This window comes from Priapulus caudatus, unplaced genomic scaffold, assembly GCF_000485595.1.
Source record: "Priapulus caudatus unplaced genomic scaffold, Priapulus_caudatus-5.0.1 Scaffold203, whole genome shotgun sequence".
NCBI classification, from domain to species: domain Eukaryota; kingdom Metazoa; phylum Priapulida; class Priapulimorpha; order Priapulimorphida; family Priapulidae; genus Priapulus; species Priapulus caudatus.
Window position 1 is genome coordinate 104,409 of NW_014577264.1, and position 16,667 is coordinate 121,075.

Consider the following 16,667-nt stretch of genomic DNA (forward strand, 5'->3'; position numbering starts at 1 on the left):
TTAATACTGGAACAGGAACTAACTTTATTCAAATAAGATAACGCCACACATGGCGCTCTGGTAGACATGCGAGTGGCGCCGCCCGGTGGGCGCATCAGTACTAGTAGTCACAGGCTACTACAGCCACCAAGGGGAAAATAACTTTTTTTTCACGGGAGCTCTTTTTCAAGTCCGTCAAAAATTTTACGGGAGCTATTTTGAGCCTCATGAGAGCTATTTCGGAGGTTTGAAGAGCGAATCGCTCATCGCTCCCGTGTATTTTTTACCCTGCCTGCCACTAGTATAATTCATGCAGAAATTATGCCACACACACACATGACTACGTTCATTGGCCAAACAATAGACTAGCGCGGTTAGTAAGCTTTAAATAACAAACAGGCACTTGCTCTATTTCACTACCATGAAGTGGAAGTTTTCTGCAGGAATTTACTAGATAGCTCTGGGTACATTAGGTTGCACCAAATAATAAGGGGGATAATTTAAACAACAGAACATTCAGCTAAGCATAGATACCAGTATGGAGGCAGTTGCTTTTGCTGTTGTATTTTGCTGCGATGATGTGAATTTGATTGTGTGACTTTGGCAGTCATGGTTTCTCACCTAGTCTTATCTTTGTGTGAGTTTGTGTACAGCGGCGTGCGTGCGGTGAAATTGTGTGTTGCAGAGGAGCATTTAAACGGCACTTACATGGAATTATTAGTTGATAGAGAATTTCATGTTTATTTACCATCTTTTTATTATTAAAACGTTCCAATTGCCTGTGGCATCAGACACATTTTCATTACAATCTATACCATTAACAAATTATACACGTTTCAAACAGGATAATACCATAATTCTATTAAGCACAGATGAGAACGACATCGTTAGTGTTTGCAATGAATAAACACTGAACACCAATCCACAGGCAAATGGAACGTTTCACTAATAAAATTATGGTAAATAACACCAAATGTATTTATTACCAGTATTAATGTTTCTCTTCTCTCTTTCGTCTATTATTACTGATAAAATGCTACTCTTTTAAAAGTCCACAAATTTTCTGGTCACGCTTTCCCATCTGCTCTATAATTTTGTTGTTTGTGCACAGCGGCGTGTATGCGGTGTACTTGTGTGTTGCAGAGCAGCATTTAAACATCATTTACAGGGAATTATCGGTCACAATAGGGGAAAGAGAGAAGATAAACATTAAAGGGATACATTTCTCTAGGTTCTTCAGATATTTTCAGCTAAGATAGGTTAAAATTACGCTTCATAAAATGCTTTATGGTTCAATATTTATTAGAAATATTTTTTTAATGTTTTAAAACTGACGGCTATACCGTTGCTTACAATGACGGTGTCGCCGCAGGCAGCGCACCCAATGAAAAAGATGCGCAAAGCAACGTTTTGGCTACAGGCTACAGACCAAGGGTATTTCTTATTTATTAATTTAAGAGCAGAAGGATTCCAATATCTTATAAACGACATATAGTTTCAGTTATAATATGGATAAATTTGTCCTAAAATGAATATCCTTCGGTTAAATAGCATTTAGGTATAAATATAATTTCATTTTTTTGATTAGCCCTCAGTCTGTAATGTGCAAAATAAGATAAATTGGCAAATGCGCAACCTTTTCAGGATGGCGGCACGGTCACAGGTGTCATGTCAGCGCCCAAAAATAAGATTTCGAAATTCAATGGTGTTTTATGACAAATGTGAATGCGTAATTATAGATATTTATAGGTATGTGCTATTATTTATAAATCTAAGTACTATTATAAAATACTCTCAAATTCTAGAGGAAAGTATCCCTTTAAGACTTTGGTAATAAATACATTTCATGTTTATTTATCATCAGTGCCTGTGCACAAATCTAAATCATTGCTGCCACATATATTTCCTAACTCATAACTTGTGAGTGGACTACCTCATTAATGACATTGCTATGTAAATTTGATACATGTGTAAATAATTAATAACTGTGTATAAAAACATAGTATTAAACGTTGTTTACATACTGCATAATATCAGAAGTAGATAATAGGGACCACTATCTCCCTATTATCCTATTTCTTATACCCCTATATGATTTAGCTTGGTGAGTAAAACCAGACGTCCCAAGTGTCCCGGTCTCCACGGGATATCCTCCCGGTACGACATGCTGGTCCCGGTGCCCCGTGAATAAGTCCAGAAAGTCCCGGTCGTAACATTTTTCAGCCATATTTTAAAATTTACATCAGTAAATTACTTAAATTTGCGATGGTTTGTTGATGTACTTTGATCCAGCGAACAATAAACGACCACAAATGTCACTTTTTTTTGGCATTTTCATTTGAATTTCATTTTTTTACATTTATACTTTATAAAAGAATGGCGGTGCGCCGTGACAAACACATGTCGCAGCCTGCCACAACTTTATTACCTGTTTTTGCGCACCGCTGAAAAAAAGGCGATGGACCATTGATCACAAGTGATCCCTTTCTTGGATTTCGTAGCCTAGTATTTATAAGCCGCGTACAGTTGCCGCAGGCAATGCGGCAGTGGCCTGCGGCAACTGTACGCGGGCCCAACAAGAGTAGGGTTACTACGCGAGCCTATTCTTTTCTTTGGAGGAGCCCCTGAATGATTCACTCAGGGCGGTTTTATGGGCGTTTTTTCGAGGCTAGAACTTCCAAACACGATTTATTCTAAACATGAACGTTTTCTCTGCTATTCTGGACTTAATTACTATGTATCACTATACTCTGTATTAAACTAATGTAACCTGTTACAAAATTTTGAAGCGACGAGGGGCGGGCGAGGAGCAGATTGTGAGTGTGAGGCGCATCCAATGCGCAAGCATTCGGCTAACTTCGGCTCCTGTGTTGCCTCGCCTGACATGCTGGCTCTGGTGACATCATAACTGACAGCAGGCATCCCATGATGCATTCAGATCTTGGAGCAGAAGTTAGCCGAACGCTGATGCGCATTGGAATGCGTACGTCACAGGTCAACAGAAATGGCGCTTGAAAACATCCGCCGATCGTCGCCTTCGAAATTTTGTAACAGGTTACATAGGTAATATAGAGTATGTAATACATAGTAAATTAAGTCCAGAAATAGCAGAGAAAGGTTCGTGTTTAGAATAAACCCAGTTTGGAAGTTCTCAGTCTCGAACCTAGTCCCTACTCTTGTTGGGTTACATTATTATTTATTAATTAGTGCATGACGTGATAAATCGCGAATCTCATTGGATAACGCAGCAGGCACTATGAAGCGATAGTGCCCGCCTGAGCGGGCACTATCGCTTGCGCGACGCATTGTTTCTATAACGCATTGTGTTTACGTCACGAATGTCCTGCGTCTGGCCCACGCAAGAGTAATTTCGAACGGCGGTTGTGTTTGTGTCGAACGTTACCATCGAATGCACCGGCAAATTAGGAGTATAAAGAAGGTATATACGCATGAAAAGTAGATTTCTATAGTCATGTGATGTCACTAAAAAATTAATGCCTGCTGTTGGGGAACTATGCTCTCATAGTGTTGCTTTGGGAAGGAATAGGTGCGCGTCCTGGGGGGGGGGGGGAGGGCCTTCGCGGCACTACCTTCCTTCCCTCGAAGCAACACTATGAGCAGCATAGTGCCCCAACAGCAGGCATTAATATATAATTATGGTTACAATATGTTTTATTGGACGCTGTGGCTATATGCCCGGCAGCCGGCACGGTCTTCGTTTTCCTAAATGCCGCGCAGTTTCTAACGCCTAACTCTAACCCTAACCCTAACCCTAACAAAAACCTAACTCTAAACCCTAAACCTAATCCTAACTCTAACCCTAACCCTTGTTACTTGGAGATAACACTAAAAATTAAAAACTGCCGGCATTAGGAAATCGAAAACGCGTGCCCGGCAGCCGTCAGATATATGCCGGCTGCCGGGCATATAGCCACTCTGTTTATTGTATCTAGGATTTTCCCAACTTGGGACCTCTGGTAAAACGTTACGGTTAAGATGATTTATACGAGAAAATGTTGGTTTTATGTGTAATAGACGAGAGTGTTTGAAAATACAGAATACTGTAAGTATTCAAACTTAGGTTGTGAGTGGTGGCTGGCTATTCGACAACCCGAACGAATGCCTGACTATCACTATCACGCAACTCGGCTTGTATCTTGAGTCTCAAGACATGCATTGATGGAAGTACTGCAACCTGAATATGTGAAACGAGAACTAGTAGCATACTCACTGGTTTATGTTGCACATTAATTGCTAAATTGACTTCTTTCATGATCTGGTCAAATGCAGCTGTCTCCTCTGCTTGTTTTTGCGTATGCAGGGCTATTTTTTCACTAAATTTTCGTGGATTTGCCATGATGATGGCTGTGTAGTTAGTCTGTGGCTGTGTCTCTGCCCTAGCTTGTTATGGCTTACGTTGACCTCACTAGATTGACACCACAACTATGCGGTTCCCCTAAACATAATTGTAACATACCTAAGCGTGGGAGCGATAGGAGTAGAGCCAGTCTACGACTCACCCGATTGGTGCGGTCTTCACCAATAGGAGTTTTTCGTGTATACACGTGATACGGGCTTGAGTTTTCTCAGAACCTCCTTGTCTTAGAATATATGTATCAATTTAGAGTAGATAATAAGACTGTAACACGTGTTATTATCTACTCTTGATATGTATCAATACATACTTGATACAATGTATATATTATATTGCAATCTCGTAACCACGTGAATAGTCCTCAAAGTCCAAGGGACTATATCGAAGACGGAGAGACAAGCAGATCAACACTGCGAATCGCAGTAGAGATAGCCGCAAATTTGCAATTTACAAGAGAGAGAATTACAATACGGAATGACAGAAGCATAATTAAATCGAATAAATAATCGATTAAATAAATAAAGGATCGTTGGATGATGGCACATGTCGAAAGAAATGATCAAACTCAATTGATCGGTTGCAACGAACAGCGTCATCAATTGCGTCATCAAGCAATTAAGAGGGAATGCCAATCAGGCAATCTTCACCATGATAAATTTTATGGAAGGTCATAATTAAGTTTATCATGGAGAAAGCGGACATGAAAAGGAGGCCAATCAAGTTGAGCCAAAACAACATCAGCACTATCATGATAGTTTTTGGAACCCATATCGCAGCTTTATGCTGAATGGCATCCAATTTTGAGCAGTTCTGAAGTGTATATAGGGCAGGGATAGGGCAGTGCATGGCGTAGACAGGTCCTCAGTTGTGGGGGGATAATTTTGCTGTTACTTCCATCACAAAATATACGAAGAATGTGGGCGCGTAGCGAACACCGCGAGCGCCTTGGCGCAATGGCCGGCCGTGTCCAGGGTGGGGTCCAGGGGCCCGCCTTAGGACTCCGCATGGTCCGGGATCGGAGTCGAAGCCCCCTGAAGCTCTTCGATTTTAGCAATTTAGAACATTAAAGATGACCGTTTTTGAAAGAATGGAACAAAAAAATTGAAATTGTAAGTGCAATATTTGTGAATTCGAAGGTCATTTTTTTCTTTGGCTCCCAGAGGTTTAATAACACGCAACACCCCCTCCCACAACTACAGCACTGGAATCATCTCTCCCTGAAATTTTGATAAAACATATTTTACTGAGAACGCTTAAACTGTACAAAAAAGTATGAGAACTTCTCTATGAGAACAGTTTTTCTGAAAAACAACCAGATTTGAACGAAAAGGTGCATATATTTCCCGCCCTTATACGAAATCGGAAATATATTCTGGTCGGGTCTTAATTAGCACCCCCCCTCCCCAAAAAAAAGAAAGAAAAAAGAAAAGAAAGTGTGATGAAATTGAATTTTCCGCATTCAATCCCCGCGAAAATTTAATAGCCCAACTCTCAATATTTCTATTCTAATTTTGAATAAAGCAGGGGTTTAACTTTCGTGAGCAGTGATAACTGATAAGACGTGATTTGGGGATTTAAAAAAAAAAAGAATAGCGATGATGGATTTGTAGACAAATGTTCAGTATTTATTCTCTGAAAAACATGAAATTTTTCCCCATTTCCCTCCTGAAAGTAGGGGGGATTGTACACGCCATCCCCCACATCAAAAAATGGGGGAATAGATATCCCAGGGGCGGATTCAGACCGTATTTGCCGTATTGGGAAATACGGTCTAGATTTCAACAGTGCCTTGAAATTTGCGCTAAAAAATACAAAAACAATTTGATGGAATTTGCTATATTCTTTATTTGTTTTCTTTTGTCTTCTGATTCATTGACAATGACTTGAGAAGGAAAATCAAAATGTACATGGATACAAAACTAGCTTTGGCCCTATATCTGAAAAAGAAGGAAGTGCTTGAATGCATTCTGCATTAATTGCTGGTATGCAAAGCACAGGCAAAATGAAGCAGAAATAAATTTCCATAATTATGGTTTTTAGCTATTGCTGCTTGACTAAATGTGTGCTCAAATGGTGCTCATTTTTGTGCCCAGGGACCCTTGAAATTTTGAAATTTCATGGGTGAGGCCCCCAGACCCCCCGCCATGTGCTTCCGCCTATAACGCCGCCCACTGTGGTGTGGTGTGCCCTTTTTGGGGAATGTGCCCTTAAAATCTGGAAAAACACTGTCTAGCTTCAGCCCTGGATCCTCCCCTGTATCCCCCATCTCCCAGCTTATCTCCCCATTTTATTGTTCTAACATTAATCTGTGGATATAGTCTGTTCACTAGCGGATTAAGGGCGGGGCAACAGGGGCACGTGCCCCGGGCCCCCCACATTTGGGGCCCCCCACATTTAGAGTATCCTAAAATTTACAAAACTGTCGTAATTGTGATCCACAAAATTCTTAGCATGTAACGTTGAAGTGATGCGTTTCCCATGCTGTTTCTCTGACTGAATTTTGCTGTTCAGCTGAAGGATACTTTCCCTAATACCGAAATTGCTCTGAGAATCTATCTTTCATTGATGGTCATGAATTGTAGCGGTGAAAGGTCATTTTCAAAACTCAAGTTGATTAAAAATCACATGAGAACCACGATGAGCCAACAGAGACAGGTAAACATCAGTATTATCGCTATCGAAAGTGACATTTTAAATTCGTTGAAACACGATGAAATACTCTCTGAATTTGCAAGCATGAAAGTGCAGAAAAAATACAGACTATAGGGCCCCCACACAATTGCGTGCCCCGGGCCCCCCACACGCTTAGTCCGGCCCTGAGTCTGTTGTTTTACCATAGACTAGGAATATCTTCTTAGTCTCATATATCATACTGTTATAGTCTTATATATCTTATAGATATTCTTAGTATAGTTTATGGTTTTACCGCAAGCGGATAAATGTCGCTCCCACTACGTTGCGTGCGCGGTGATAAACTTCTGGCTGGCGGCAAGGTAAACACATATATAGACTAAGTCATAGTATAATAAATCATAAATTTTTGGAAGAATATTCTTAGTTCTGGTATAAAGTAGCAATGACATTTACCCATCAGCATCATGATTCAAAGTGTTTATTTTGTGCGTAGGTCATGAATATACAGTGTACAGCGCAAAATATAAAGGTATAACGCCAGATTATGTATGAGGAATGTAACAATCAAACTTGTAAGGGTCGGTAAATGTCATTTCTACTGCAGTCTGAGAGAGTTTTAAATGACGTTTGCCACAAGATAACGTCAGTACTACGACTAGCCACAAGTTATCTTTTCGCATGACGAGAAGGTCACAAGCGAACAACGTTTACCAAGCCCATTGGCGCTTCTCTGTATTTCCACGCCGTTATGAAATGTGTATTTACGTCTCAGCGAGAATTTATGAGAATTGATTTGAGCAAGGCGGCAGCGGGTATTCATAGCCTATATCTGTGTGGTGTGCTCGTTGTGTCGTGTTGTTGTGTGTTGTTGTTATCACTGATTTACAAACACTAGGTATAGGTCTATATATAATAATAATAATACTTTGTTGTTTTTACGCAGTAGGCTTATATATATATAGGACAAAGACGTAGAGCTGGCAGCTGTGGGAGGGGGCACTCCGTTTGGTGGAAATCGGAATGAATTGTATGAAAGCCTAGTAGGACTACGATTTTTTTTGGATTGGTGCAATCCAGGACACATTTAAAATGGTTGTTCACCTTTGTGAGTGTATTAAATGCAATGATGGTCCCCATGCTGAGATGATCCCCTTGACAAGGTGGGCGCTGAGCCCGGGGTTCACTCCCATACTAAAGTGGTACGCGCATGCTCGTCAGAGAAATCGTCGAAAAAGGACCGGATTTTGACTCTGTAGCGTCGACGACGTCTTTAGAAAAAATGGGTACTTTTTCAGGTTAACCTTCGACGTTTAGGGTCACTTTTTCGCCCCGGTTTTCGTCATTCGATTCGTCCATTTATTTCCGTGTTTACATTCTCAAAATGATTCTCCCCGGGGTTTTCTAGTCTCAACGTCATGGGAGCCTGGGGGGGGGCACACGCATTGGGTTGGGTACTGGGGACGTGCCGCTGGACGGTATATTTTCCGAACATCATTATTAGCACAGGGTTATCTAGATATCCAGCAAGCAAGCTGACCCAATATTGGCAAAACAATATTGGGCCAATATCACCAGGCCAATTGTGTGTGCAATATTGCAACAGGGTATACTTTTTAGTGCAGTATATTGGGACAGGGTGTAGTTTAGGGTGCAAAGCGGATCGCGACAGGGTCAGGTTTTCAAGGTCCCCGCGAGGCCCCCCCCCCACGCAGGTCCGAGGCGAGTGCCGCCCCCGGGGGGGGGGGAGGGCGCTGAGTTGAGATTGTGCTGAGACTGCCGCGCGTAAAATGTATGCTGAATTTACCATGTAACAGTAGGAATATTCTGACGCCTAAACTATTATATAATCTCTAATTGTTTATCTGGTGTATAATTGCACGTGTGCAGGGGTGTGTCATATCATGTTACTAATAATATTGCTCATTGGTACTCGGAAGGTGGCAGCACGGTCCAGCATGAGGACTGGGGGTTCGTGGCGTGGCGGGAATCATGACTAGCCTGCGGTGTGGATCAGTAGAACGTGAACAATAAATGGCTATGTTTAAACTGGTCTTCCGTCTTATATATTATGACAAGATATTGTTACAGGGCGTAGATAGCGGTGCGGGGGAGGCGGGGAATGCATTCCCCCATTTATTGACGTGGGGGGGGGATGGCGTGTACAATCATTCCCCCCTACTTTCAGGAGGAAAATGGGGAATATAAAATTTTCTGGGGGAGGACCCGCATACCCCCGCCTGTTTCTTACCACCCTCCTCGAAAACCTGCATTGGCCACTGTCGAGCGTAAGAAATTGAGCAACCCCCCTTCAAAAATCGTTTCGAGGCGCCTGTAGTACTGCTAACAAAGATTATGATTATGAATATTTCTATGCATATCAAAAGTCAAATTTGAGTTCATCTGACAGGGGCGTAGATAGCGGGGAGATGGGGGTATATCCCCCCACACTTATTGAGGTGGGGTGGCTTTCATCCCCCCTACTTTCACGAATAAAATGGGGAAAAATTTAATATTTTACTGACAATATATACTGGATATTTATCTACAAATCCGTCATCGCTATTCATCCTCTCCTAAATAATTGGGGTAAATGTATTATTACAGAAATGGAACGTGACATACATCTACTGTAAAATGGCTGTAACTCGTTCCAAGAATGACATTATTTTACTGAAACTCAGACGGTTAATTTTGAAAGCATTCCCCATATACGAGTTTTTTTCAAAATCGCCAGTCTTATCACTGCTTACGAAAGTTAAATCCTTGCTTTATTCAAAATTGGAATAGACCTATTGAGAGTTGGGATATTGAATTTTCACGGGGATTGAATGGGAAAATTCAATTTCATCTCACTTTTTTTCGGGGGGATGGTGGTGCTGAGACCCGACCGGAAGTATATTCCCGATTTTGTATAAGGGGTGAAAATATGCACTTTTTGGTTCAAATCTGGTTGTTTTTCTCATATTTTTTTTGCAGTTTTAACGTTCTCAGTAAAATATACGTTTTATCAAAATTTCAGGGGAAGATGATTCCAGTGCTGTAATTGTCAACGGGGGGTCGGTAGCACAAGGCGGTCGCCCCCACCTAGAATTTTCAGGGCAAAGGTATTTTAGCCTAGGTAAGTTTGCACTGGTAACCCCAGTGAGGACATGTATAGGCCTACATAGCACAGATTTGGTAGTAAGTATTTTAGTCTTTGCTGTCCCCAAAGCCCAAAGGTAAAAATACTCAACTCAACAGTGATGTTATTGTGATGAAGATTGTTTAATAGTGCTGCCTCATAGTGCAGGAAATTGCATCGAAGAGGTGTTACTTTCAACAAAATCCCCGGACCCCCCCCCCTAAACAGGAGGGGGACACGCCCTGAACGAGGAAAAATCCTGATATCCTATGATAAAGATGTCCAAAATTGATTACAACTTTTTAACAATTCCACACAGTGGGAAGGGGACCCCCCCACGGGCGCTTCGTGCCCTTGAGCTCGCATGGTTCGCCGCCCTAGAATTTTTTTCTGGATTCGCCACATCCGCCACTGGTTGTGTGTGTGTGGGGGGGGGGGGTTGCGTGTTATTAAAACCTCTGGGATCCAAAGAAAAAAATTTCCCTAGAATTCACAAAATTGCACTTACAATATCAATTTTATTCAATTCCCTCAAAAACGGCCATCTTGAAGGTTCTAAATTGCTAAAATCCAAGAACCCCTGGACCCCACCCATTAAGGGCTTTGCGCCAAGGCGCTCGCGGTGTGCGTTACTAGCGCACTCTTCATATACATTGCGATGGAAGTAACAGCGAAATTATCCCCCACAACTGAGGACCTGTCTACGCCACTGCACGTGTGTATATGATCTTCGCTAGCATGCTGCGAGTTGTTACAAATATTTGGCATAAACTAGGCATATACATCAAAAATCATGCAGTTTCCACACGACCCAGTTATTTTGAGCATGCCTCACAGAGTTCTGGTCTTCAATGACTTGTGGTTAAGGTCTTGTGCAAAAGTCATTGACTGAAGAAATTTTAGCTAGTCGAAGTTTCTGAAGTAACCCTTACATAACATGTATTTGTCATTTCATCGTGTATTCATTGTTTGCCTGGTATGTGATCTCGGTGGGAGGGGCACTCACCCCACATTATGGTAGGTATGTGTCACTGCGAAGTATCTCTCCCATAGGAGTAACAACTGTTTTGGGGCTAGCCTTACACATTCACATACCAAAATCGAATGAATTTAGATGGCCATTTTAATTTGTGCCAAAAAGTGGGCGTGGCTCGAAAGTAGGTCGACTGGCGTGCTCCAAAATAGGAAGTTCAAAATCTCTCCCATAGGAGTAACAACTGTATTCAATTTGAAACATGTGGGTCAAACGGTTCTTGAGTTATCGTTGACCGTAGGCAGACACTGAAATGCATAGTGAAATTGTCAAAATCTACCTAATTTGCATAATTTAAAAAAAATATCAAAACCCGTGTGATATGTTTTGGGGCCAGTCCTTATTTATTCACATACTAGAAATGAGCAAAATCCGTTGAACCAGAACCGACTTGTGGCCATTTCCATTTTTGCCAACAAGTGCCGCAGTGCGACAGGGCTCATCTGGTGTCTGGTGTTCTGCTGATAAATTAATTTGTGCATAGCAAGACGTCTTATACATAAGTCTTCTTTATTCTTGTTTGACTTTCGTAGCCAATTCGAACAAATATATCAGCTACACTTTCGCACCCACCTAATCTCTATACATGCAGACACATTACAGGTTGGCATGCAACAATTATGATTAGAAGCGTGCCAGCCATGGGCTGCCCTGTGTTTTTGCCTACACACGCGAGTATTCACTGATTCAGACTCCAGGGTGCTATAGACAGACTGCTTTAGAAAATAATATGATTTAAGGAGCGTGAACCTTGTTCAACAAACATTTGCATTTGCAATTAAACTGTGCAACTGTAGCCTCACATTCACACAGATATGGGCTCTAATAATAGCAAAAGCAGTTCAGTCCTTTGTTAACAGTCAACAAATCAATGTTTAACCCTCCTCTTGAGGTCAAAAGGTATGCCGACACTTACTCTTTGGCATGTCAGCGGAAAGTACATTCATGGGTCCTTTCAATAAAGCCAATAAAAATGGTAGGTCACCGCTGAAAACAAAAAAGTTTTTCAATCGCTCCGTCAGACCATGTCCTCAGAAAATGTCTAAAAATCTGCCCTGTGCGCCACATTGACCTTATGACGACTGTGATCCTTCTAATGTTTCGGCACAGTGATGGCTTTTCCTACCATGATGCTATACACGCGACTATCACGAGCCTAGGTCGAGCCGTTTAGAATTCGTGCCGCAATTCTGTATTTCCTCCTATACCTAAGTTAAGGAGAGAATGTTCCCTTCTTTTACACCTCTTGACCTTTGACCTTGACCCCCAGCTTCGCCATCCCAACTCGTTTTCGGATTACGCCCCCACGTCCCGAATATTCGTGACGTACGTCGAGCGTTAAGATTTGCGCCAACTGTTGACGCACGGACGCACGGGACGCAACGGGGCGCACGCTCATGCGATTTCTACAAGCTGCATTCTGACTGCAGATGAGCCGTAAAAAAGTGGACGTGGCTCCAATGTAGGTCAACTGGCGTCTCCAAAATAGGACGTTCAAAACCCTCCCATAGGAGTAACAACTATAGTGCAATTTGAAACATGTGGGTCAACGGTTCGAGTTATCGTTGACCCGTAGCCAAATCTTGACGGACGAACGACGGACACGACACCGCATATGCGCAATAGCGCTTCATCTTGACGATGTCAAGCTGAGCTAAAAACTAGGTCTCCCGAACGGAATTTCCCAGTCCCACGTTTCTCTTGCTGCGTCCCTACCTGAACATGTTCAGTTAATCAGTGCTGCCACACCATCAAGCAAACACTGCAGGAATGTGGCAACCTCCTCGTACTATTGCTTTGTGGCCTTCACCAACCCCCGTATTCAACCCTACCACTCCCTTGTGATTTTTTTTAGAGAAAACACTGTGTAATCTCGCTTATGATTTTGTATATAATAAAAAAGTATGTTTATTTTTCTGCAACTAAAATGCTGTGCTTACTGAACAACCTCACGTCAGTAAATTCGGAGGGAAATAACTTAGTTGCAAAAAATGTTTATTGCATAAACAATTAAGCAATAGTTGCTATTATAAAATACAACCTGCGGCGTATGTGCAAATGAACCTAGTCGAACTAACATAATGTAGTAATAGGTTGTTGCTATTAAATGACTTGAAAATTTGACAGCTGAAGTTTGTTAAATTCGATAAGTTTTATGAACGAAACTGAGTGCATATACTACACGTAACACCCCTCAAACCTTTGAAATAAACACAAATATGGTAGAAAAATGGAGATGGTTTTCATAAGCAATTTAAAAATAGATGCGCTAAAACGACTGTGCTAGGTGATATTCTGCATGGAACTACCAATGAACAGACACATTACAAAAGTTGCCTTCATTCCGCTATCACTAAAACATCAAATATCATTACTTTATTGGTCGCCCTAAGTTCATGATCGCTTTACATTGTGTCATGCAATCGGCTGGTCAGTCTTCAGTGTGTCTGCTGAGTTATGTCTTTGAAACAGTAATAGCAGAGATAATCAGTTTTCCGACGGATAATAGTATTATCAGGGTCTTCTAACTTTTGCGCATTTTTTATTGTAAAAACGTAAATTTGTCTTTCAAGAGAATAAAACCTCGTCTACGACGACGAACGTTTAAGCGTTAACTCGAGTTAGCGATTATGGTAGCGTCTACACGACAACACCCGATACGATTATTACGCGATTTTATTATGCATGCGTGCGTGCGTGTGGAATGTAAACGTGCGTGCGCGGCGTGTGGCAACGTATACGTGCGTGCGTGCGTGCGTGCGTACGTGTACGTACACGTGCGTTCGTGCGTGCGTGTGCACATACACGTGCGTGCATGCGTGAAGTGCGTACATGTGCGTGTTGCACGTACACGTGCGTGCGTGCATGTGCACGTACACGTGCGCGCGTGTGCAGGTACCACGTCGTGTGTGCAGGTACACGTGCGTGCAATGCGTCCGTGTGTGTGCACGTACACGTGCGTGCGTGTGCAGGTACACGTGCGTAGCTGTGCATGTATACGTGCGTGCGTGTGCATGTACACGTGCGTGCGCGTGCATGAGTGTGTGCGTGCGTGCGCGCCGTGTCCAGGTAGCACGGTGCGTGCGCGCAGTGTGCATGTGCACGTAGGCCGTGCGTGCGCACGTAACACGTGCGTGCTGAGCGTGTGCGTGCGTGTGTACGTACATCGTACTAATGCGGCCGCCTATCGTGGAGTTTAAGCTAACTCGAGTTAAGCGTCTACACGGGCCTAACTCGAGTTAGCCTTAACCTCGATCGACTGGCGAGGTTAAGCTAACTCGAGTTAAGGCCCCGTGTAGACGCTTAACTCGAAGTTAAGGTTCGTCGTGTAGACGTAGCTAAAACGATTAGAAGACCCTTGACGAGATTGCCACGATAACATCGAATCTAGGTATTGCTAACGTGGCATTTTCATTGAAGCTCTTGAAGCTAATCGAGTGAGAATCACACCTTCATAAACTAACACAGGCCTCTTTTCGTAATATTTTCTAACACTTCTAACCTGGAGTAGCCACGATTCTTCCATATCCAGGGTAATACACCTCATTCTTTATACCCTCCTAGAGCTTAACGGTGCTCCCTGCCAACTGAACGGCGGGGAAATTTGTTTTTGTGAATTTTAACAATTTCAACAGGCGAGCTGTGTTGTCACCAGAAGATAGCAGAAGGGCTTAGCTAGGAACCACGTAAAACAGCTAAATGCCATTCACGCATGCAAGTAGCAAGGCGTTATATATGTAGGGGCATCAACATAAATTTCATTCAAGAAGAAATGAGAGAGAAGAGCATAAGAACAACATATATATATATATACTAGCTATTACCCGTCCCCCAGACGGTTTGAGTGAGGTCTGATTTGAGGATGGCGGTTTAACCATTTATCTCTCACTTTTAGTGAAGACGTTACATTTCAGTAAACGAAAAATACTGATATTTAGACTCGAGTCATATATCAACTATTTTACCTTAAAATTACCTACAATTTTTCAACAAAAAGGAAAATGGGGTGATTTTATAGTACAATTTCACTTATTTAGATTAATTATTTTTGAAAATATCATTCTGGTTAGAAGCATCATGAATAAGTCAAATTCTTAAAAAAAAAAAAAAAATGCATTGCAGTAGTTTTGAAGATCTATTTTCTTGAAAGTCAGTGGACGGCGGCGGCAGGGTTACACCCTCCCGTTTCAAATATTTGCACACACACGCGCACACACACACATCACACACACGCCGCGCGACGCGGCGCACACACCGCATTCACACACACACACATACACGCAACATGCACATGCATACATACATACACACGCCAGCGCAGCACGCACACGCACACACGGACGCGCACACACACATACACATACACACAACTGAAGCAGTCTCTCGTTGGGGTTTTGTTCTAATTTTTCGCTTCACAGCTGTGCGCGCAGTGATTGGCTGTTTATACACCGCCAGCGCAATGGCTTTGGTGTGTGCGTGTGCGTGCGTGCGTTTAGTGTGGCTTGCTATGCTAGGTGAAGGCTTCCACCTAATTAAATGTTTATTATTATACCTTTAATCTACATTTAGTATAGCTATATTATCATTAAAACCCGTGAGAAAACACATTAATAGTTTAACATAGTGGTTACCATGGTGGTGGTTTAAGTTATAGTTATGGTATGTATAGTGTGGTATGTGTGTGTTCTTAGACAATCGAAACGGCGTCTAAAATTGTCAGAGCGCAGTGAGCCGGTAAGCGCAGGCACGCGTTACACCTCCCGTTGTCAAATGTTTGCACACGCGCGCACGCAACGCACACACCGTATTACACACATATACGACATGCGCACGCACACTCATACCACATTTACACACACACCGGGGCGCGCACACCACATACACACCCGCACGCGCGACGCACGCACGCACGCACGCACGTCACACGACGCAGCGCACGCACGCACCACACACACACACAACATACACACATACAACTGTAGCCGTCTCTCGTTGGGTTTCTGTAATTTTCGCCTCAACAGCTGTGCGCGGCAGTGCTTCGTTTTTATACCGGAACACCGCAGCCGCAATGGCTTTGGTGTGTGCGTGTGCTGCGCATGCGGATTGGCGATCTTAAAAATTTGGTGGCGGGTTTCCGATGAATGCCGAAGTTTGTTCGGCGCACATAACTTTTTAGAAAATTGCCTCAAAAAAGTGACTTTACCATCGAAAAATCGCGTTCTAACGTAGCGGAATGGTATTCGGGACGCTCCAAAAGGGGCACGCAGCTTGATTCGCGTGAGAATACGTGGCACGGTTCTGAGGGAGATACGGAAAACGACACTTCAGGCTCTTTCTACTATTATAGAGAGTATATATATATATATATATATATATATATATAGCTTATATATGTAGGGGCATCAACATAAATTTCATTCAAGAAGAAATGAAGAGAGAAGAGCATTCAAGAAGAGCATAAAAGCATACATTCTAGTTTTCCCATCTATACTGATTGTTTACAGGTATAACATAGAACAATCTAG

General features: G+C 42.4%; 1 protein-coding gene across 2 annotated transcripts in view; it reads right to left on the reverse strand.

Annotated features, from left to right (window-relative positions):
• Positions 1-4,394, reverse strand: part of LOC106807257 (CREB-regulated transcription coactivator 1-like) — a 49,159-nt gene extending 44,765 nt beyond the window's left edge. For both annotated transcript variants that reach the window (XM_014809553.1, XM_014809552.1), the window contains exon 1: positions 4,211-4,394. In XM_014809553.1, the coding sequence (XP_014665039.1) occupies positions 4,211-4,336 (126 nt within the window). In that variant the 5' untranslated portion in view covers positions 4,337-4,394. The remainder of the gene's footprint in view (positions 1-4,210) is intronic.
• Between the last annotated feature and the right edge of the window lie 12,273 nt (positions 4,395-16,667).